Below are 22,304 nucleotides of genomic sequence, written 5' to 3'. Positions count from 1 at the left end.
CATTCACTCACACTGCATTCTCCTCACAGGCAGCTACCCAAACCATTCGCACACATACATAATCTTATTCATTCCCATTCACCCACTGGTCACTCATCCATTGACTTTCATATTAGCTCACACTTCAATCTCCACAAAAGCACCCACCCAGAATATTCACACACACAATCACAAACACATTATTTGCCTATCTGTTGCTCACCCATACACCTTTTCTCACATTCACTCACACTTCAGTCTCCACATGAGCACCCAGAACATTCACAAATACACACACACAAAGCACAATTCACATACATGCATAAGCATACATACATGCATGCATAATATTACGTACTTACATACATGATTACAATCACATCAGACATGCACACACATACATACTCATACGAATACATTTGTTTTGTCTTTTATTTATGTCCTTACCTGTTCCGTGCAATACTCTGTCTTCTCTCCAGCCCTCTGGCCCTGAGCTGCAGGTAGTCATAAAGTAGGGAGCAGGGTCCATGCTTCCTGTTTTCTGTTTTACGTGCACCGTGGAGTCAGAGGCAGAGTGCCTCCTTCCCACTCTGCCAGCTGCAGTCGCCCTGACCCAGGCCTCACCCTGACTTAATGGCAGGGTGAAGGCTGGGCCAGGGCCCCCCACACCATGGTGGATTCGGGATCCCCTGTTACGCCAGTGTATACAGGCTGCTGTAAACCTGGGGGGCGGGGGAGGAGTGGCCTTCTGTTTATTTGCCTCCTTTCTTTGATTCTATATGGCGCTGAGTTCTACGAGCTTTCGAAGGCATCACTGTCAGTAAGTGCAGTGTACTTTGGGCGGATTTAGTAGGTGAGACCCAACTCGAGATCCAGCTGTGATAATTTTCCATACTTCTGTCTGTTCTTTTATCCACCCTATGTGCAGATCAACGTTTATAATCTCTCTTTGTATGCCCCATAAAGCTGTATCTAGTGGGGCTATGTACGTTTCCAGAAATGTTAGGAGATGTATATTTACTTATGGTTCACAGGCCACATGAACCCCAGTAACTATATTTGCATATTTCGATTAATTAGAGTGTAGTTCGATATTTTTTACTTTTTTGTTTGCTTGTGCACCATTTCACTTTCATATGACATTACTGACTACATTTCTACATTGGTCTCCGCTAAGTTAAGTATTTAGTTGGTTTCTCATGGGAGAAATCCATCACATCACATTATTACCTAAGGGATTTTTTTTTCTCAGTCTACATTTTCTGGAAGCATCCACATGGTCGGATGTTGTACTAAAACATCCTGGAACATCTGTGTACGCTGTATACACACTGGAGTGTTTGTGGTCAGTGGAGAATGGGATTCGGACCGGGGATTGAATGATACTGTAATACATTGTGTCGGCTACAATTGGTAGTGCTCAAATGGTACTATACCGAGCACCATACTGAGAATAAGTGACTTGTACTGTTAGGGGTAATGGAAATGATTCTATTTCCCCATCTGAACTCCAGGAAGTCAGCGCCTGTTGACGACTATAATCAATGTCTTTGGGATCCATGCCCGGTTGGATGTTGCTCAGGCCTGTTCTATGTGTTCGATCATTGCTCATAGTAGCGCTGTATATTTAAATCAATTTTCATGCATGTCTCGTTTTTTTTCTTTTTGCGTGTTCATTTGTTTGAGGGTGGTTTGGTGGAGGGCTGTGAACTGAAGGGTGAGGTGTGGGCTTGTGTGTGTGTGTGTGACTGGAAGTTGCTATAGGTGGGAATATGCTGTAATGTCACGTGGCTGCAAGTTGATCGGAGCCTGTTATACCAACTAGTCCTACTCGCAGGTGGGCGGGGGAATCATGGAGACGCGGGTCACACTAGTTTCTTTTCCTCCAGGAAGAAGATGCTAAAGGGAATGACATTTTAGGAATGATACAGGGAGTTGCAGCCCGAGTTATAGAAAATAATAATAATTGGTTATTTACAACGCCATTAGTACCCTGAGGTTTCTAAGCGCCGACACGGGGATCAAACCTGTTTTGTTTCATGTCCAATATGAGCGCGTTGCCCCTGAGCTATCACCTAGAGACTCCGCTCAGAGACTCAGCTCAATATAAATGAGTAGAGAAAACATAACGTGTTTTGGTATGTCCGGTTCATAACTGTGGAGGGCTGGTTTTATGAATACTCATACAGTGCATGGGAATGGCACGGGTCTGTGGCTTCAAGGTGCAATGATATAATCATGCTATTGTTCTGTTTGCAATTTGGAGGAGTGAATATTCTAAAAAGGCCTTATCAAATCTGCAACCAAAGAGCATGGCACTACATACATTAGCCCACCAAGACATCCACTTTCTTCTGTCTCCAACCCAATAGCCCCTTGCCCTGCAATGTCTTCCCCTCCCTCCTGGACACACACATTTCTGGGTCTGAGGTCATATGTCATCCACTGTGTGCACTTGAAGCCTCATATTCCACAGCCCTAGTTGCTGGTATAGGGCCTACACCACCTGAGCCCACATCAACACACTCAACAAGAAGAGGAGAGCAAGAGTGGAGAGCAAGAGAGGCCCAGGACATGAGCGCAGACTGAGCCATTCCCGGCATTGATCCTTTTCCTGGTATACTTTGAGAGATACGGTTTTAGGTCAGTTTTTCACTTATAGGAATCGGTGGTTGGCACTTGATATCAAGAATTCATACACTTGGGTCACTTCATTCGTAAGAATTTGATGCATGCACTTGATATGCAGGGTTCATGTTCCCGGATGGTGTTGCACTGGCTCATCTCTCCTGCAATATGTACACTTCCCATCCTCAAGGGAACCACTTTGTTTCAACGTGCTGTTGAGGCAATTATGGTCTGTTCATGATTACTGTTTCCTAGTTACATTCTAATTCCATTCAACCTTGCCAGGCAACAAGTGGTTGTATTCTGAAGTAATATCTTACCTTTACTCCTGCTGTCTTTTTCTCAGGGTTCTTGCCATAGGTCGCACATCTATTTAATTAGGGTCATTATTTCACTTTCACTTTGAGGCATTTTACTACCCACTGCCTTGCTTTCAATTCCTGATTTTTGCTGCCAGGTCTGCCTTTTTAATCCCTTCAATGTATTTTATTTATTTATTTTATTTCCTTGTTTATAAGGCGCCAGAGCTCGCAGGCATCAGGGCGCGGGGCAGCATCTATTCAGAATTCAGGGTCAAAGATCAATTATTGGAAAAGTACTGTTTTCAGTCGTTTCCTGAAAGTCAACATGTATCTGTCTGCACATATTCGGGATCGCTTGGTTCCAATCTATTTCTATCTCTCATTTCTTTTTTTCTGTCTGTCATTCCATTGAATTATATCTAATATAATCTGATCCGTCACCTGTGCCACTTTGTGATAGGATTATGGGGTCATGTATCCCAAATACCATACATATCATTGTGGGTTTAGCAAAATACAAGAGAACAAGATTTGTGCTTGTAATGTGAGAGTAGAATAGCCCATTCAAGTAAAAATGCCACATGTGCCAAAGCAGCAATTAGTGACCACCACTGGAAGTTCACCTCCAAGTCAAATCCATAGAGGTATTTGTATTTGTATATTACGCACCGAACCCTGAGGTAACTGGGCGCTGGAGAGACTTGGTTACATACATGGAGTGTAACAGACACAAGATAACAGTCTGCAGACCAGGTTACAGTAGGTCTAGCATATATAATATAGAATAGTGAGGTAACAATAAAGAAGACCTGGAGGTTACAGATAGGTCTAGAAGTTGACATGTGTATAATAACATGAGCGAAAGTACATTAGATGTATTTGAGATTGGGTGAGGTCCGAGAGAAATCGCCTGAGGGTTCTCAGGGGAGTGGTTTGGTGCTAAGCCATTTATTTATTCCAGCTTTCAATTTCAGGAGGGAGGGCTCTTGTCTATAGGTAGGGGGAATTGAATGCTAAAGTTTGGCTGCTTAGACTGGGAAGCGATCTCCACCTGCAGTTTTAAGTTGTACCTAGGCACTGTGAGGTGATGAGAAAGGGCAGATCTGGTGGTGTGAGAGGGAAGGTGCTTGTTGCAGAAAGGTATTTGGGGGCTGTGTTGACAAGGCACTTGTGAGTGATTACCAATGTACGGAGCATGATTCTGCCACAAACTGGCTGCCAGTTATTGTTGCGTCTGAGTGATGAGATGTGGCTGGTTCTGGGTAAGTTGAGTGCTGCTCCCAGGGAGTTGTTGGTCCTCTCTATAATACAAATGCTGCACTTTTTAATGCAATATTTTCCATTAAAGCATAGACAAAGTAAGATGATGGTTCAATGTCTACATGTCACTTTCCATAAAGTTAAGTCCTCAATTTGGGGACCATTCAAACGTTTATGTGATTACTGTGTCTGCACAATGTGCTCAGGTGGCTAAATGTAGTGGTTACATTTCTTGGTAGATAACATGGTGCCAGAGACCATCCTCGAACAGGGAATGGGATGTAAATGCCCTAGATGTCAGTGTTAGGAATGTTTAATTGCAAGAAGAGCCAAAAGCCACATAGCAGAAGATGCAAAGATGCTATCAAGAACGCTAAGAAGTGTGCAGACTGGGACTGCAACGGTAGCGAAGAGCATGGTGTGTGATTGCCTGCAGGAAAAATGCAGGAGCACCCCCTGCCCTGAACCATTTTGGAGGCAACAGTATGGAAGTCTTGCAGGGCTTTGTATTCTGCAAACAGCCATCAAGAATTGTGTTCATAGAAGCATATGGAAAGAGTCTATGGTGGTTGAACAATATGCAGAGCACAGCAGTTTTTGTGAAAAGGAAAAAAAAATAGTGTGGGAGCACTACTTGGAGGTTTAGTACTCTACCTTAATCAGCACTGAATTGGTGATAATAATTGCTCAGGAACCTGACAGAGTGGACATGTAGGTAATTTCAGACTTTCTCATGCTGCAGGGTTGAAGCCGCCTAGAGATGGCAATGGAAGTGTTAAATGTGGCAAGACCATTGTTCCAGCTAATTAGGTTCCAAGCTGATAGTACAGTGGCTAAGAGATAAGGAGCAACGTAGTAGATGAGCCATGGGATAACTAGTGAAACTGTGGGTGAGGGAATTAGAACATCTCCATTTTGAATGAGCTGAACATATGGAAACCATCAGCCAGTGTTGTCTGGCCATGAGATATTCAACCATTTTGCCGTGATTTGTAGGATGAATTATCAGCACATAGATCTAATTTAGAGGTCTACAACCCACCAATAAATCCTGTAAGGAAACCAGGCAGCGGCAGCAGAGTTCCAGAGAAACCATCAGTGTGGCGTGTCCCAGAAAAGAGGCCCACCAGCTCAGAATTACGTGGGTTTTGTGGGGACCTAAGAAGTGGGATCATACAGATAATCCACATGATTTTTTTTTTTTATCAGTAAAATTGACAAGGAGCTTCCTGCGTCCTGCCTTTTCGGTCATAGCTTGACAGCACCATGTGATGGTGTGTACATTTCATAATAAACATTGAACAAGTCAGCGGAGAGTGCATATACTCACTTTAGGAATCTAGTCTCACCATTTGTGGAGATGGACACATTACTCCTGGTCATAGAACCGGTCACCATACGTCAATCAATGTATAATAATAATAAAAAATAACATGTTTATTAAAAAAAAATCCTAAATATAAATTTATTTCAATATGTTAAAAGACAGAATTAAACAATTCAAAATTTTAACAATACATAAAGTTGGGTCATATAATTTAAGAGATAAAGTGCATACTGTGGTTAAGTGTCGTTATCAATGTAAACCTCCAAAGGACATTGGCAAAAAATACGTCAATCTCAATGAATTCCTAAACGGAAAGCATCGGAGTAACTGGGGAATATCTCCGAGTGAGTGAAGGGGATCACTCAATCGGGGAAATCCACAGAAACTTCCGGGGAAATTCAAATGTGCAAACAGCAAAACTATGTTAATTGCACATGCTGAACAATGCAGCAAAACAAGATGAAATCAATCTCATAATCATCAGATTAGAGGACCAGTTGTAGAAAACAATACCAGAGTAAAAACACATATATAAAACATGCATATAAAAATACAGATGAAGAATAGGGATGCTGTGTGTCAACTACTCCGATGTCATGCAAGAAAATAAACAGTAATCAAAAAAGCATGGCATCATGAAAGATTAAGTAGTTTCGATGGAAGAAAAACATCTTGCAGTAAAGTGCAGATGAATTCCATCTTCATCAGGACAGAGCATTCCCAAAATTTGAATTTTGTCTGAGTCATTAAACCGCATCGTAATAGGCGTGCTCAGATTGAAGAGTAAACATTAATATCTAATTGTCCCCTTAGTTCCATGCTTCTGCTGGCCAGGACAAGCCAGATTCGTATCCAGGATCAAAGTTCCGCGTGGTGAGTCTTTGCAATCATGATAATCTTGGCGAGAGAAGATCCGAACACCCCTTGTTTGTGGGACACTGTAGTTTCGCCAACTTCATATTCTTCCTTCTTCAGGGGAACGTCTTTATCGGAATGAGAGGAGGCCTGGGCATGTTCTATCGTGCCCCCTTCCACTTTAGCTTCAAACTGAGTGAAGAACAAGTAGGATGTCCCTTGTGGCCTGTACATGGAACAAGAAAAGAGGCTACCATCCACACTGACCGCCAAACTAATCTGCCATTGCTCATTGGTGCCTCCCTGCGCAGCATAAGTGAAGGTGCATGTGTATCCCCCCAATGTTCGAGAGAACGAGTGCACCTGTCCTCCGGGTCTCACATCAAAATCTTTAGTGATGGGAGGCGTCTCCCCGCACGTGCCGCTTGTCGCAAGCATGAGGATCAGAACGGTGAATAACTCTGAAGCGACCCGCCAGTTCTGACAGCTATGGTGTGTACATTTCTGCACGGCCTGCCCATACAACACAGTCTCGGACTGCAGCGGATTTCTTCACCATTTGTAACGGGACCCTTGTCAGATGACTAGTACCCATTTGATTCCTATTCTGCTCCTCAGGCAAGTACACCTTGCCCTCATGTCTGATGTGTCATGCATTACTAGACATGACTGAACCGCGGCAGAGAATAGCGTCACCACTGCACAACTTCACGGACTTGCTGGTTTGTGTCAGCCATTTGCATTACTTTGTGGTTTCTGTCACACCCATTCCATGTTATTGCTGAGATCCTGCTCTTCCGCTGATATGTTCATGGTCATCGTTTTTAGGAGAAGAGAAATGGCAGCTTCAAAAGGCTAAGAAAGCAATGAGGCCCCCCCCATTTTGTTGCTGTTCAGTGAAAATACCCGGCCATCCAACAGTAATACTTGGTGGATGCCCAAAGTAGGAGGGAGTTTGAGTAAGAGGCATAATGTTATAATTCGGACGGATCAGAAAGGCAGAAAACAACCAGAAAACGGGTTATCTGCTGATGCACAAAATACTGTTAATGGTGTAATTGAATGCCCACCCAAATAATGTCCATGCCCTGGTGTGATAATATGGAATGGAGAATTACTGTTTCTCCTCTGTTGCTCTCGGATTTCTAAAGTAACAAAGTTAATGCACATACCGGCTGCATTTGCATGAACAGCAGAACAAATTACAGTATTGTTCGCTGCTCTGTGGTGAGAGGGTGCCCTCAATATATCATCTCCCATTAGTGACATTTGCAGTCTGTCCTGTTGTGCCTATGCGCATTTCTGCCCACTCATGAAAACTGTGAGACGTTTCCATGCAGTCCTATAGTATATTATTGAGCGCGCCATGGTGTTGTTTTGCCTGGTTTGAATTACTAATCTTAAATGCGTGTGTTCGAAAGCACATATTGCGCCTCCCCTTGTCACAGTTGCAATCTCCCCTGTCTCACAAAGCAGGACACTGACCTCTTCGTCAACAGCCTGAAGTAAGTGGAGTCGCGGCCTGAAATTATTTATAACCTGACCAGCTCATTTAGTTTCAGCCTCCCAGGTCCTCTGGGTCTAATTGACACTGTGGTAATGGCCTGCGCACTTTTGATCCATTTAATTGCTTATTTGCGGTTTGGTTATCAAACAAAGGGCCTATTAGGTGAGGGGAGACTTCCATTGTTAGTGTTAGAGAGTCAAGAATTGTAGAGGGTGGGAGCAGTATAGCGTGTGCTCTAATTAATAAATAGGCCCCAGGAACATGGGTCTTAAGTGAAGTAGATTCAGCCTTTTTAGACAGATCCCGGTCTAATTAGAGAACTAGGAACTTTGCATATGGTTGTGTTGCATACATATTTATCTTTCCAATACATTGTCCCCTCAAGGGTGATGTGACCACGGATCGGCCAATCTCATTACATTTGTGAATCTTGCTGATAAAATGAGCAATTTATTGGGCAAAAGGCAATGCTCCATGTGTGCTATGTTGGTATTTAAATCCACAATGATGAGTTACAAGATTAATTACATGATTACATTGTTCAGTGGATTATTATTCGAAGTGTGGATGTGTTTAGATTTCCGACAAAATAATAGTGAACCAGAAACGATTTCAGTTGGTTAAGAAAAGTGTTAACTGAAAGTACAAACTACTAATACATGTGTCTGTGGCAGTACACTCGAGGTAAAATGGAGAATTACCAATTCTTAGCGAAATGCCAACAATATATTGCAATTCCACGCAGGGGAACAGTGGCAATGGAAACATTAGTAACACACTTTATTTTGGAAACATTAATTTGCAGAAAAGTGCAGTGTGTAGTCCAAAGACAATTTCTAATTTGTTCGTAGAAAGCCACAGAGGTACATATTGCGAAATTAAAATAAAATCACAATTCATACTAATATGTACAATTTAAACATCAACATCCATTGTCTTTATTTAGAAAATTATACTATCCCCATATGGATATTACATTTTACAGTATAAAACAATCATCATATATACCCTTATGTCCTATGTCATTATTTCATGTGGCTGATCCGTTTCTGCTGATACTAAGGGCCTGAATATAATCATTTTGTAATGTTGTCACTATCGTGTTGGGGATTAATTGAGCTTTACAGACTTAACTGAGGGTCGGACCAGGAGTTATGGACCCTGAAGACCAAGTTAAAGGCCAGAGCGGGGCAGGGGTGTTCTACAAGATCTTCAGGGCCCATAACTCCTGCCACAGCCTGAGGGCATGGTCTGTAAAGCTGTGATGCCCCTTGAAAATCTGTATAGCCTGGAAATGGGCCAATGTGAGAAGCCTTGTGATTCCCATGAGCTCGCTGTGTGGGCAGTGCGGCACTTGCTTGATAAGAAGGAGCTCCGCGCTGAGAGTCATGCAGCCTGCGCAGCGATCCTGCGGAATGGCGAGGATTCTTTCATTGGCCAATTTCTATGCAATGCAGATTTTCCTAGTCATACCAGCACATATACCTTACAAAGTGGTCAAGTAGGGAGTGCCACGTTACTCCCCCGGGATTTAAGATTAATTAGTATGCCAGATAGTGTAGTGGCACACTGTCATTGGCGAAACTATGGGCTATATTTCCTGATACAGCCCGAAATTACGGCCATGACACAATGCTCACTTCGGCCTACCTCTCTGCACAGCTGCTCCCCATTTTGGACAACATCTCCTCCAATCTTTGCTGCCACTTCACTCCCAGCCCTGCTCATGCAGTGCATGCAGCTCACTGTTACACCATATGGAAATCCAGACTTTAAGTTTGCTTTTGCAGAAGTCATGCTGGTGAAGTTCTCCACACTTCTGCATTTTCGCTGCCTGTGGTACCCTCGTGGTGTGTCCCGGGGTACTAACACATATATAGGCCTACCCCACAGGCCACAACATATTTTAATGTTCCTGTCTCCTGGTGGGCTGTAACCACCAAGTGTGGCCCATGTGAAGGCTATGATGTTTTATTATAACACTGGATTGTGATGTGCTGTGTTCAGAGTGGCTAATGTGAAGGCTATGAGAACTGGATAGCCTGCAGATCTTTTAGTATGCAACACTCCAAGTCCACTGGTGAAGCACACCCACAGCCAATTCCTCACAACCAATAATCTGTATTTATACTATAGACAGGTGTGTGAATTCATACATATAGCCACTTTCCTATTGTAAGAACTGATATAATATTGTTTCGTCCTCATTGTATATGTTGGCCTATGCCCAGTCGCTTTGCGAGGAAATCCGTATTGCAAGGTCGTGACCTTAAGTGAATCAAGCATCCATTTTAGGTTAAAGCCGCCATTTTAGTTTATTGTACAAAGTCACCCTGTGGCCTGTAGGGTATTTTGTGGAGATTTGGGGCCTGACGGTATTTTCTTACCGCCAAAAAATAACTTAGCAACAATCACTCCTTGTATTCAGATTGGGCCATGTACAACAATAATACAGTGGACATGCATTATTTCAGCACACAGACATGCGTATTTGGTATGCGTGGTTGGTATGCGTGGTTGGTGGTATTTTGGTGAGCATAATTCCCTTGTTTTATTTGTGGCCCCAATATCCAGAACCCCTTATTTTTGTTTAGATTTTTCGTGTAATCACTAGAGAGACCTCAGGCTTGCATTTCAAGAACACCACATTTTCATTTTTAGTGTGCCACCATGGGCAATTTCTCTCTGTTTTATCTACAGCAGCGAGCTATCATGTGGTATTTTCACTATCTTATATACGGTAGTGAACTATGTCCTGGGCCTCCCTTTTTGCCGACTCATAGACCTCCGACAAACTACAACACACACAGTTAGTTATAATTGCTCATACTGAATTACATTGTGCACACGGCTGCAGCCAAATTTGATGTTTAGCTACCTTGAAAATGACAATTGCACTGTCTAAACATCTCCCCACATCATCAGCACTGTATTGGTAAATATAAAACACACCACCCGTCTGCTTTCAAATATTTTTGTGTATTATAAAAGTTGCATTTAAACACGATCTCACTTTTTACAGAAATAAATAAAATAGCACAGTAACAGCATTGTCTGTGATACACTGAAAAGAGAGTGGCGGAGACAAGAACTCAATTTGCAACATTAAACATGTGAGTAAAGCACAGGAATCTCTTTTCCTACACTGACTGAATATTCTCGTACACACTCAGCCCCCACACTTCTGTAATTACCTTATCTGTTCAGCATGAGTTTTCTCCAGCTGTTCTCTTTCTGAATTTGGCTCCCTTGAAGATTAACCCCAGTGAAAACAAGCGCCTTTCGTTCTCAAACCGGGGTTATTGCCTGGAATTCTCAGCTGTTGCAGCAGGAATGCTTCAGCCAGGAAACAGGTCCTTCTCCCAGCTCTGCCAAATCTCGATTGTTCTCCCCCTCTCCTCAAGCTCCCCCAGCAAAACTCTAATCACTGCCTCTAGCATGATACTTGCTATGACGCTGCTCCAATCAGAATCAATCATGCCATCTCCTCCCTCACTACACAATGGCTCATTTCTACAGTAACCATTTATAACCAACTGATTTCCTGTTCCTTCGAGCCCTTTGCTTCCTGTAGTTATGTGGACAGAGCAGCAGAGAAAAAGAAAAAAAAATGAATGTGCGTTTAAAAGTTCACTTTCAGAGTAGGCCTAATTCTGCAGTGGAGACACATTTTTATTAGTGGGTTATGTTAAATGCAGTTTTATTAGTCAGGTTAGTTATTAATATGGTTAGTTATTAATTTTCAAATGTGTCTCTTGCACCGTAGGCATTTCAGGTGAAAAATTGTGTGCATTTTTGAATGTGCATGTGTGCTTTTAACTGTAAAAATAGATTTGCATCTTATATGTTAAAATCGTTTTTGACTGAATAGCCTGTCTTTACTTATATGTCCATGTTAATCTGGCAACACATATAGCAATGCACCACACCCATGTGGTGGTGCTGCATCAAAAAAAAATTGCTACCTGTGCAGTAGTGCTGTACTCTGTGCTGTAACACGCCAAATATCCTTACAGGCCTAAAATGGCCGTCTTGTGGTCTCTTGTTCTTGCTTTAACCTCTTCAACCTCTGTAGGAGAGTTAATGTCCAACCTGCCTTCAGGCTACATGTTAGGGTCTTGTAGACCTTGTCCTTTGTTGACCTCGGGATCAGGGGATTACTTGAATCGGCGATGTTAACCTACAATTATACAAGAACAATAACGCTATCTAAACACGATATGTGAAACATCTGTATGATCTGTATTAAAGCAATGTGTAAAGAGTGTAAAGTTAAACCTAGAGAATAATAGTGTTTGTTAGCAAATGTGTTAAAAAGTAAACCGCATGCACGAGATATGTAAATTAGGAACGAACCTGGCGCGTCCCTAGCCCAGTACATGATTAACCTGTAAGAGGCTGGACATCGTTGGAATGAAACTGTATAAATACGCTGATGTCCAGCTAGCAAATTCTGTTCACTGCTCACATTGAACCCTGCTGGGGTCTCTGTGATGTATTGACGGCCAAATAGCTATTTGTGTACTTTGTTTTGTAAACTGTACAGAATTGCAATAAAGATTCTGGGAATCTTTACAAGCCTGTGTCGGTGTATTTCTCTTTGCATGGTGTAAAAGCCTTAATGTTGTATTTTCTGATTCCACAGACGGCGCCCGAATAGGGACCCTCAAGATCGACTTTGTCTCGTTGAAGGTTGACTCGGCTATCGGACCGGGATCGGGCGGTGCCAACAGAAATGGCCACTCTGGACGAGAAGTGAATTCCTCGACAGAACTGCACAATCTGATCCCTGAACGGTGAACTGGAACCCGAGATGACGTCTTGACGAGGGTCCATATATCGAGGTGGGTAAATTTGCCAAAATCACCAGACACGTGGGTCCTTTGCATTGTCCTTAGTAACCCGATCGGGCCTCCCAGTCCTTTGGTCAGGTGAATCATGACCCGATTCTTAATTTAACGATTCTTAATTTAACCCTGACAATTTGAATTTCGCGCATTGTACTCGCAAGCACAATTACTTGACCAGGTAACACCAGAACTTTGATATGCCTGGGAAATTGTCTGCCTGTTTTAGGGCATTATTCCGCAGCAACAGACAATCTTTGGAAGATAGCCGTCCCGCACCACAGGAGGGGTCGTCGGCATGTACTATGCACTGTAAGAAAGGCTTTGGTAGTATAGCATTTAATGACATTTGGCACAGACAGACCAGACATAACTCTAATCTTCGGTGGCCAAGCAATGGTAGCTTTGAAATCCCTCGTATAGAATATCTAGAGTCTGTATTGGTAGAGAAAAAGGCTAGACCTGCAGCATTTGACACATTGCACAGTTGGAAAACAGAAGCTTTACAGCAACAAAAGAGTAGAGAGAAACATATGCGTCGACATATGACAAGTGTCGAAAAGGCACGGTTATATGATCAAAATAAACAATTGGAGTCAGTTAGGAACACGGACAGAGCGTTTCAATTAGGCATTCAAAAAATGTACCCTTCAAAAGATTTTCATACATCAGATTAATTGATTAATAAACTTTTGCATGAATGTAGGCCCGATGCCTCCGTGCCACCCCCGTACGTCCCTCCTCCTGGTGCTTTGCCCCTTCCCATTGTTATTCCCCCTCCTATAGCTCCTCCGGTCCTCCCTGCTGTTCTTCCTGTTGTTCTTCCAGCCGTCGCTCCTTTGCCTGCCCCCTTGCCTCCACCTGTTGATATTCAGAATGTGCCTACTCTTCCTCTTCCAAGTGATTCTGCATCGCTTGTAGTAGACCAGGGAGCGGGATCATGGGTTGTGACTCGTAACACTGTGTCCCCAGATAAAAAGAATGAATTGATTGATTGGGCCAAACATTGCATGGAGAAGGGTGAACAAGCTGATGTTTTTTCCACACTCGAAAATTTAAAAGGTATTCCTGAGAAAAATGTCTTTTTTGAAGGATTAGGGATTCATTTGAGTATAATGTGGAATAGATTAAACGATGTAGATTTCCCACAAGGGTTACAGGATTTGAATGCCTTAGCGTTGTCCAGAGATACTGCGGAGAAAGTATATGAGCATGTCGAGAAGATTTTGAGTATAGGAAGGAGTTGGAACGGTTACAGAATGAGGAAGCAGATGGTGGTAGTTTAGGTATTATGTTCTTACAGAAACAGTTTTCTCCTCGCCGTGAATTAAAAGGTGAGGAAGCGCAAATTTGTACAAAGGATGCGATAAGATGGATTTCAGATATGTCGATAACTCCAGATGAAGTATATGACACATATAGTCAGTATACGTTAGAAATGCAAAAGAAAGTGATACAGGTTATGGTAGAATACCTGCAGAATGAGTGTGTAAAAAGAAAGATTTGTTGTCCCGCAGAATTGTTGAGTGTTTATAAGAGAGCCTTTTCGATTGATACTTCTACAACTGCCTTAGCGCTTGATTTGGCTCTGTTGCTTAGTAAGCGTTCGGAGCTACCTACTTCTCAGTTGCCTATGAGAGAGGTCCCTCTGACATTTGTCCCAAAGTTGAGATTGCGACCGTGCTGCACGAGGAATACTTGCGGTGGACATTCCTGCACATTACTTATCACAGTTTGTTCACGTCCCGTTTTCAAGAAAGGAAGTGAACACCATAAAGCAATCTATTCCCGATGTAAGAAAGAATCCGACCGGGTTCTATAAAGAAATAGAGTCGGTCTTACAATCATCAGTATTCACCTTAAGTGATATTGATTTATTATTTCCCGTACTCCTGCCAGTTGATTTGTGGAAACAGATTAGGACTGTAGATGATGTACCTGGGTTAGGAGATACATGGGATAGCATGGTTAAGCTCGACAGAGAAAGACCAGCTGGCGAGCGACCGCCTCAAGTGATATTAACTTTGCCTGATAGGATTATTGTAACATTAAAAACTATAGTTCCTGAAAAAAAAATCATTTGGTACAAGCTTACGGCCTGTGTCCAAGCAAAGTCTGAGGGTGCTACCGATTTCTTCAATCGGTTTGAGCAGGTATTTTCAGATTTCAGTGGACAAGACTTAGGCACAGAGTCAGGGAAAAGGCTATTTGTCGACAAATTTGTACGTGGATTGCTGCCTGACATCCAGTTACAGATTATGTCTTCCGAAAGCGCTTGGCAGGCGACGTCTCAATCAGAAGTATTGCACATGGCTCAGTACTATGAAAATCGTGTGAATAATGAAAAGGAAAAACTTGAAAAAAAGGGTGACCTGAAAACAAAAGTCCTATCACAACAGATTGTTAGAAACCCTAGAGGGGGTAATCAATTTAGAGGTCAGTACGTTCCACAGCGAAGTACGCCCCTGGCTCTGGTAACCATTAACCAGTGTGCCTATTGTCGACAGGAAGGCCACTGGCGCGCACAATGTCTGACCTTGCAGCAAAGATCCAGAGGTCACCCAGGTGCAGGGGGCCCTGGCAGAGGTCAGTTTGCACCAGAATCACAGCAACTTCCTCCACAGGTTAAGCAAGTTTCGAATGTGGATTATAGAAACATTTTTGATCACCCTTCTGCCACGTACCTCTCTGAAGAGCTTCCTTTTGACGATATTCTGTCTCGCTAGGATTGCCCGAAGCAGGATTTGGAACCAACGCCTATTCCCGTTCATCAGAAAGGCCCCTACGTTGAGATGGCGGTGGGAAATAGGAAGCATCTATTTTTAGTAGATACGGGAGCACAGAAATGTTCCATTGACCATTTGCGGGTTCCAAATATTCCCCTGTCAGGGCAGTCCAATGTTTCCGTAGGGTTTTCAGTCACACCTGTAGTTTGTCGGGTTTCTTTGCTGGTACCAATATCACTGGGTCCCTTCACGGAGCAGTGTCCATTTCTACTTACCACAAACTGTGGGGAGAATTTGCTGGGGTTAAATTTGTTGAAGGAATTGCATGCAGTAATACATTGTTCTCGGACGGAGTTCGGTTAACAATTTCACCTCAGCAATCACTCGCCTCTCAGTTTTTGACTCGACCTTTACCGCCAGAATTAAGTAACATTCCAGAATGCTTATGGGCAATTCATGATAATGATGTGGGCATTCTTCAAATTGAACCTGTTAAAATAATTCTGAAACATGGAGTAAAATTGCCTCGCATCCCGCAATATAAGATCTCCGTTGAAGGCGAACAGGCTTTGAAATGTATAGTCTCTGATTTTGTACATCGTGGAGTAATTGAGGAAATTACGGGTAGTTTGTGTAAGAGTCCGATTTTGTCAGTATACAAAAAAGGTGATAATGCGATTCCTTTTCGGTTTATAATTGATTTACGTGCTATTAACAAAATTGTGGCTCCTCAATTCCCTATTGTACCTGATGTTACAACGATACTAACCATGATTCCGGCTTCTGCCACTCACTTTAGCGTTGTTGACCTCAAAAACTTGTTTTTCAGTATTCCCATACACAAGGATAGTAGGTATTTGTTCGCGTTTACCCTAGGTGGACGCTCGTTCACATTCACTCGTGCACCACAAGGGTACACCGAGAGTCCAAGTATTTATAGTAGGGCATTAAAAGAGCAGCTCGATACTCTCGAGTTGCCCACTACTTGCACGTTACTACAGTATGTAGATGATCTCCTCTTGGCTGCTGATTCTGAGAGTTCCTGTAAGGAAGGCACCATGTTGTTGCTTTGTCATCTAGCAAATTCTGTTCACTGCTCACATTGAACCCTGCTGGTGGTCTCTGTGATGTATTGACGGCCAAATAGCTATTTGTGTACTGTGTTTTGTAAACTGTACAGAATTGCAATAAAGATTCTGGGAATCTTTACAAGCCTGTGTCGGTGTATTTCTCTTTGCGTGGTGTAAAAGCCTTAATGTTGTATTTTCTGATTCCACACTAGGATGGCCAAGTCAGAATTATTTACTAGCGACAGGCTAGTCAATAATCCCATCTTCATAGGGTAAGGACCGTAAACATTTGACCGAAGATTTTCTTCTGTTGAAATTAAGAGCAGGTAAGCTCTTGGACTTCATTTTAGCTTGTCGACCTTTTTCCGGTTGTTTGAAATATGATTACTGTTTTTGAAGTTGCAAGGTGACAAGGGTTCGTTGGTCGCCTCCGGACCCTCAACTTCTCGTGGAGAGTAAAATAACACTGGAAGCACACTCAGTCTTGAAACACAGTCCAACAATGGAGTAGGACTGTTTGGAGTTTAATTGACACAGGGACTGGTGTTGTTGTTGATGGAAAGAGGTCAATAAGAGGTTCTGAGAAGGGATGTCTGCCTGAAATGGGTACGTGCTTTGCACACCCCGTTGTGGTGAAGTCCAATACTGCGTTTTCTGATCCACCAAGGAGATTTTCGAGGCGTTGTCCTGAACAATGTCTTTGATATTTTCATAGAGATGTAAAAGCAACTCTAAGACTAAGTGAAGGGCCAATTTTGAAGTCGGCCCCAAACAGCCAATGTTTGGCAAGATGTTAGAAGCTCTTCTTGTTTGGATATATTAGGTGTAAAAAAATCCATTCCAGAGCGTATCTCAGAATGAATTGCATTGTTAACTTGAAGCCCCTCCCATTCTTCCTCTAGGCAGGTCACCATCCGAGATGTAAGTGTGTCAAAAGTGAAAGATAGATCCCCATTGTCAGTCAAGTCACCCATGTCTTTACAAAGTCTTAAGAATGACTTGTCCAGGATAACAGTCATCCTTCTTTAGTGCACATCCTTTGCTCGATGTAGGACTTTTTCCAATAGAGTCATTGGTGGTAACAGCCTGAGTAACAGTGTTTTCGATTAGAAGACCTTAAATTTGGAACCTTGTCTGGGGTCTTGGTTTCAATACGACTGAACAAGGCGTGTGATTTGCTGTCGATTTAGTCTTTTTTATTTTTTTACCAAATAGAGCAGTAGAATACACTTTTTGAGAGGAATCCATTACCTTAAATATGTGGCAGAAAGACGTGATCTTCAGTTGATTTGATTGCTTAGAAGAGGAGGCGCTGGTCGCTGCAATCATCTGTTCATTCAGCACAGATGGAGCGTACCTTGGAGCATCGCTATACTGTCAAAAGTGCAATCACCACACTTAGTTTGCTTGCTGCAGAGCTATGCGGCCATAACAACAGGATCTTGTAGATAATCAACAAGTAGGAAAAGATCACAACACTTCACAGCCTTGCCCAAATTAAAAACTTGCTCTTTTAAAGGACCTTGCAGGATGTAAAGACTGGAGAGGGTGTCTGTACTCCTGCTCTCTATATGGCAGAGGAGAGGCACAGAGGACCCCAGCCAAGATTCTCTATTATTGGTAACGTAGTCAAGCAATCAAGGCCTAGCTTCCCAGGAGGTGATGCAGGCTGGTTCTTAAGTACAGTGTAGTCCACAAGCACCCGCAAAGGAATGTCAACACACTGTATTAGTTAAAACACAGTCTTTATATAATTGCGGTTCAAGGTTATATACACAATCAAAATAACTCACTTTGTGCTCAGTAAATCTACAATGGCAAATATATACAGTTCTAAGTGGTACCACAATTATTATCTGATTTCATTAAAGTGCATCAGCTGTACTCTGGTTAAATGTCACACAAATCACATAATAAAGGTAACCAACAATAGATATAGGAGGAAAGCAGTTGGGTAGAACAATTGGCAGAATACTGGCCCCTACCCTTAGACACAGTTCTGTGTGGAGACCCCCCCCCCACCTGGGGAACCGGTAAAATAAAGATATATCACAAGCCCAGTCCATATATTGTTCTATAAGTCTTATTTCCTTCTGTAATGGTTCCACCGCCCCAATGTACCTGGAATAGCAGAGTTCGACGACGAGTCGTCGACAGATCCTTCTTGAGCAGCTCCCTTTAAAGCAGGAGCCATGGATCGTTGAGATCCCTCGAAGAAATGTGAACTCGGCGTCAAGGCGGCAGTTTCGGTCCCAGCGGTGCTCGTCGATGACGGAGCTTAGGCGTCCTGCCAAAAAAGGCATGCGGGGCACCTCGATGTCGATAGTTCAGGACCGCAAAGAGATTGTGAAGAACTGTGGCCCATCAAGGGTGTCCAGTCGACTGGCATCTCTACGGTCGTTGGGTGGCGGGAAACCCACCGGCGGATGCTACTCAGCACATCGACGGCCTGGCCTTCTCCAGCGGAATAAGGTGGGAGGCGGTGCGGACGAGCGTGTCGATGAATCAAATGTTTTAGGCAAAGGAATGTGCGGCTCCGGTCGTTGATGGCACGGCGTCACGTGGTCCCCTCGTCTGGGCAACACAGCTTCGACGGTCCTCCAGCAGTTATGCAAATCTGCGAACCCTGTTCAACGGCGGTGGATGGAATGTCCAGTGCTTATCTTCGTACTCCTCAGCGGTCCCCGTCTACTGTCAGCAGCCTGTCAAGGGTCTGACTTCTAGGAAGCTTTGGCGAAGGTTAGTGGTGCTCGATGGTCCCTCGGAGCACGGGAAGAGGGCACCTAACCAGGTCCTATCTTGGATCAGTCTCGATGGCTCAGCGACATTCGGATTTCGGCGAAGGAAGACAGCAGTCAACCTTCTTCTTCAGACTCGGCTTCGAGATTCAGCTTCAGTTTCAATGTTAGTTTCAACTCCAGCTTCTGAACGAATTCTAGCAGTGAGAGTCCACCAAATATACTAGCTGATCTCCCATTCATTCTGCTGGGTCACACTCAGGCAGCCAATCACTCAGAAAGGCATTCAGAAGTCAGTCAGCCAATCAGGCACAGAGTGCATTGACGCCATTCTCCTCCCTCTCAGACACTCACAACAAGGAATGTGTATTGGGACAAGTACCCAGCCATTCAACACTACACACTGCATTTATACCAGTTTCGGGCAGGGCTGTCCCAGTCATTGTGTCAAACACCAGAAACCAGACATCCACAACAAGAAGTCCATATTGGTCACACACTCCATTCACCCAGGTTCCACCCACAGGGTGTACCCTCAACATACAGTCACTGGGAAGGCTCCAGCCAATCTGGACTGGACTTTCCAACAACACTATATATGGAACTTCCAACCAACAGCCAGTCAGAGGGAAGGGACAGAGCCAGGGCGTCCCAGGACATTGGAAAAAACAAGGTAACAGGAAATAGAAGCAGGAGGCAACAGGGGCCATCTTGTTTCCTGTCAGGAATCAACTGATTTCAATGGCAGGGCTTGGGTATCCCCAAAATGGAGGATACTCAGAGCACCTGTCAAATTCAGCATGGAGCTTCCACCAGCACATACCCTGCTCTGTCTGCCACACACAGGTGTCCAAAAACATACACTAGGGGCACAGGGTTGTACCCCCACCCATGGGTGCCATAAGGGTATACCAGGGGTCCGTACACCAAACCACAAACAGGAAGAGCTGCACTGCTAGGAGTCCCTCATGGACTCCTGGGCAGAAAACAATACAGATCACAAATGATAAAGGACTACAGGACAAGGCAGGGAGGCCCTGTCCCTTCAATGCATTTCCAGCATCACACAGGGCAAGAGCCTTCATGGAACGCAGCAATAGACAACAAAACCATCGGGATGACCACTGGCAAAACGCCAAATGACACTCAGTGCACACCACACGCTCCACATTAGAGTCAGGCTTTGAAGAAAAGGTTGTCCCGATTGTGTAGCCAGTGAAGACAGACCCAGTTAGCCAGCGATGCAGTTAACAATTCCAACAGTAAGGCGCCAGGACACAATGACATTCAGCGCATTCCTGAAGTGATGCTTATTGTGAGGGACCAGACCATGGGGTGATATAAGAGGAAGGAAAATTAGAGCCAGGCTGGGTTAGTTTGGGTGGCAGTCTAATAGGGTGTTTGTGTGGTTTGCAAACCAGTAATAAAGGATGTCTTGCACTGTCCATTTCCAATCGGACTCCTGAGTCCTCTTTTGTTTTGATTCACTTTGGTATAGACAGTATTGTGACAATTTAGCACATTTTATTTTGTCTGTACTCCATGTACAAAAGCCTTATGAAATTTGGGCTTAAGTCATGCCTAAGATATAATAATGTAAGAAGCATTAATGAAGCCGTAAAGGCATATATGTTTTCCATCCGCAGGCATGTTGACTTTACAGTATGTGACAAATCGGGAGATTCAGTCACTTCTCCCCAGATGGGAGCCTCTTCTTGTGAGACTAGGGAGGTGAGCCTGCTATGCAATATTCCCCCTAAGGGTGGCAGAAAGCGGGATCTCACAGAAAGAGACTCCACTCTTGTGGATAGGGACTCCGGTTCCAAGAAGGAACTCCTTTTGTCTTTCACTCACCAAACAGCGAAGAAACAACAAAGGAAACAGCTACCTCACTAGAATACTTCTACAACCATTATTGTGGTATCTCTACTGAGGAGTGTCAATTTGGGACTGACACTAGTAAGCCCCAGAGAGTAATAAAGAATGAGCAACTGCCTGACACTGAAACAAGGAAGCCCAATGCAGTGCAACAGAGCCTGGTCCACACACAATGTAAGGACGATGGCCAGAGCTTGGGAAGGCCTTCATGTGGTCTTATAAATACGGGAGGAGCAAAGCTAACCTGGAGAAATTTGAACGGGTTGTGCAGAGACAGAGAAGCTGGTCTCCTGTCTATTGTGCAGAACATAAGAACGGGTGTCTGAGAAACAACGGATGACAGAAAGCCTACCAAGAGGGTCTGCCATGGACAAGCATCCCAGGAGGGATTCGCTCATAGGAGAACTCAGTCAGAGGTCAGATTGGCAGGAGAACATCTCTGAGCTAACACTGTAAGTGTGGAGTGGCCCCTGGCAGTACCAACAGAAGAATCAAACCAGAGAATCACTGTGCACCTGACATACAGTGAAAAAGGGAGAGAAGGGGAGAAAGGTCTGCTCTATGCAGGAAGTATCATCCAAGAAGTATGCAGAGCCACAGTGTGGAACAGACCAAAGGAAAGCACGGAAGCCATCCAATATCAATGGAACAAAGTATCAAGACAAGATGCCAACATGGCGATGCAAACCTAAACCAAGGAAGGTAACAGGAAGTTTGGGAGACCCGGGGAAGGAGGCAGTTATCCAAAAAGGCCATACCGTAATTGTAAAGACTATAAGAAGAGTGAGACTAACTATGAGACCTCTCATACTCATCCCAGTAGTAACAGAGACTATAAGAGAGTGAGAATAACTATGGGATCCATCATACTCATCTCAGTCGTGCAGAGAGACTGAAGCATTGTGACAATGACAACAGGGCTCCTAATAAACATCCCCATAATATCAGTGAGCATACAAGGATGTAATCCAAACCTTGGGTACATTACACAGATCTCAGGCGAGAAATAGAGAACCCAATAGACATGTGGTTTTGTTTCTAAGAGCAAGAACCCATACTAACAGAGTTAATGACAAAGAAACTTTCAACAGGAACCAGACAGAGATGAATCTACTGGTCAACAACCTTAAGGATAGTATAATACCAAAGGATAAAGAGAGACTATACCCTGAAAGGATCAAGACACA

General features: G+C 43.6%; 1 protein-coding gene across 1 annotated transcript; it reads right to left on the bottom strand.

Annotated features, from left to right (window-relative positions):
- Positions 1 to 6,300: 6,300 nt before the first annotated feature.
- LOC138481784 (myeloid-derived growth factor-like) lies at positions 6,301 to 6,837 on the bottom strand. Its single transcript, XM_069613842.1, has one exon. It carries the CDS (start codon positions 6,787 to 6,789, stop codon positions 6,355 to 6,357), a length of 435 nt encoding a protein of 144 aa, XP_069469943.1. The 5' UTR covers positions 6,790 to 6,837; the 3' UTR covers positions 6,301 to 6,354.
- Between the last annotated feature and the right edge of the window lie 15,467 nt (positions 6,838 to 22,304).

The sequence above is a fragment of the Ambystoma mexicanum genome, chromosome 5p (assembly GCF_040938575.1).
Source record: "Ambystoma mexicanum isolate Mex_15411 chromosome 5p, UKY_AmexF1_1, whole genome shotgun sequence".
Classification (NCBI taxonomy): Eukaryota; Metazoa; Chordata; class Amphibia; order Caudata; family Ambystomatidae; genus Ambystoma; species Ambystoma mexicanum.
The sequence above is the reverse complement of the archived record's forward strand: the minus strand, read 5'-3'. Positions and strand labels throughout refer to the sequence as shown.

Bases quoted from the DNA above. Each gene is read 5' to 3' on its own strand.
- LOC138481784 (XM_069613842.1), bottom strand. From the start codon at position 6,789: ATGCTTGCGACAAGCGGCACGTGCGGGGAGACGCCTCCCATCACTAAA.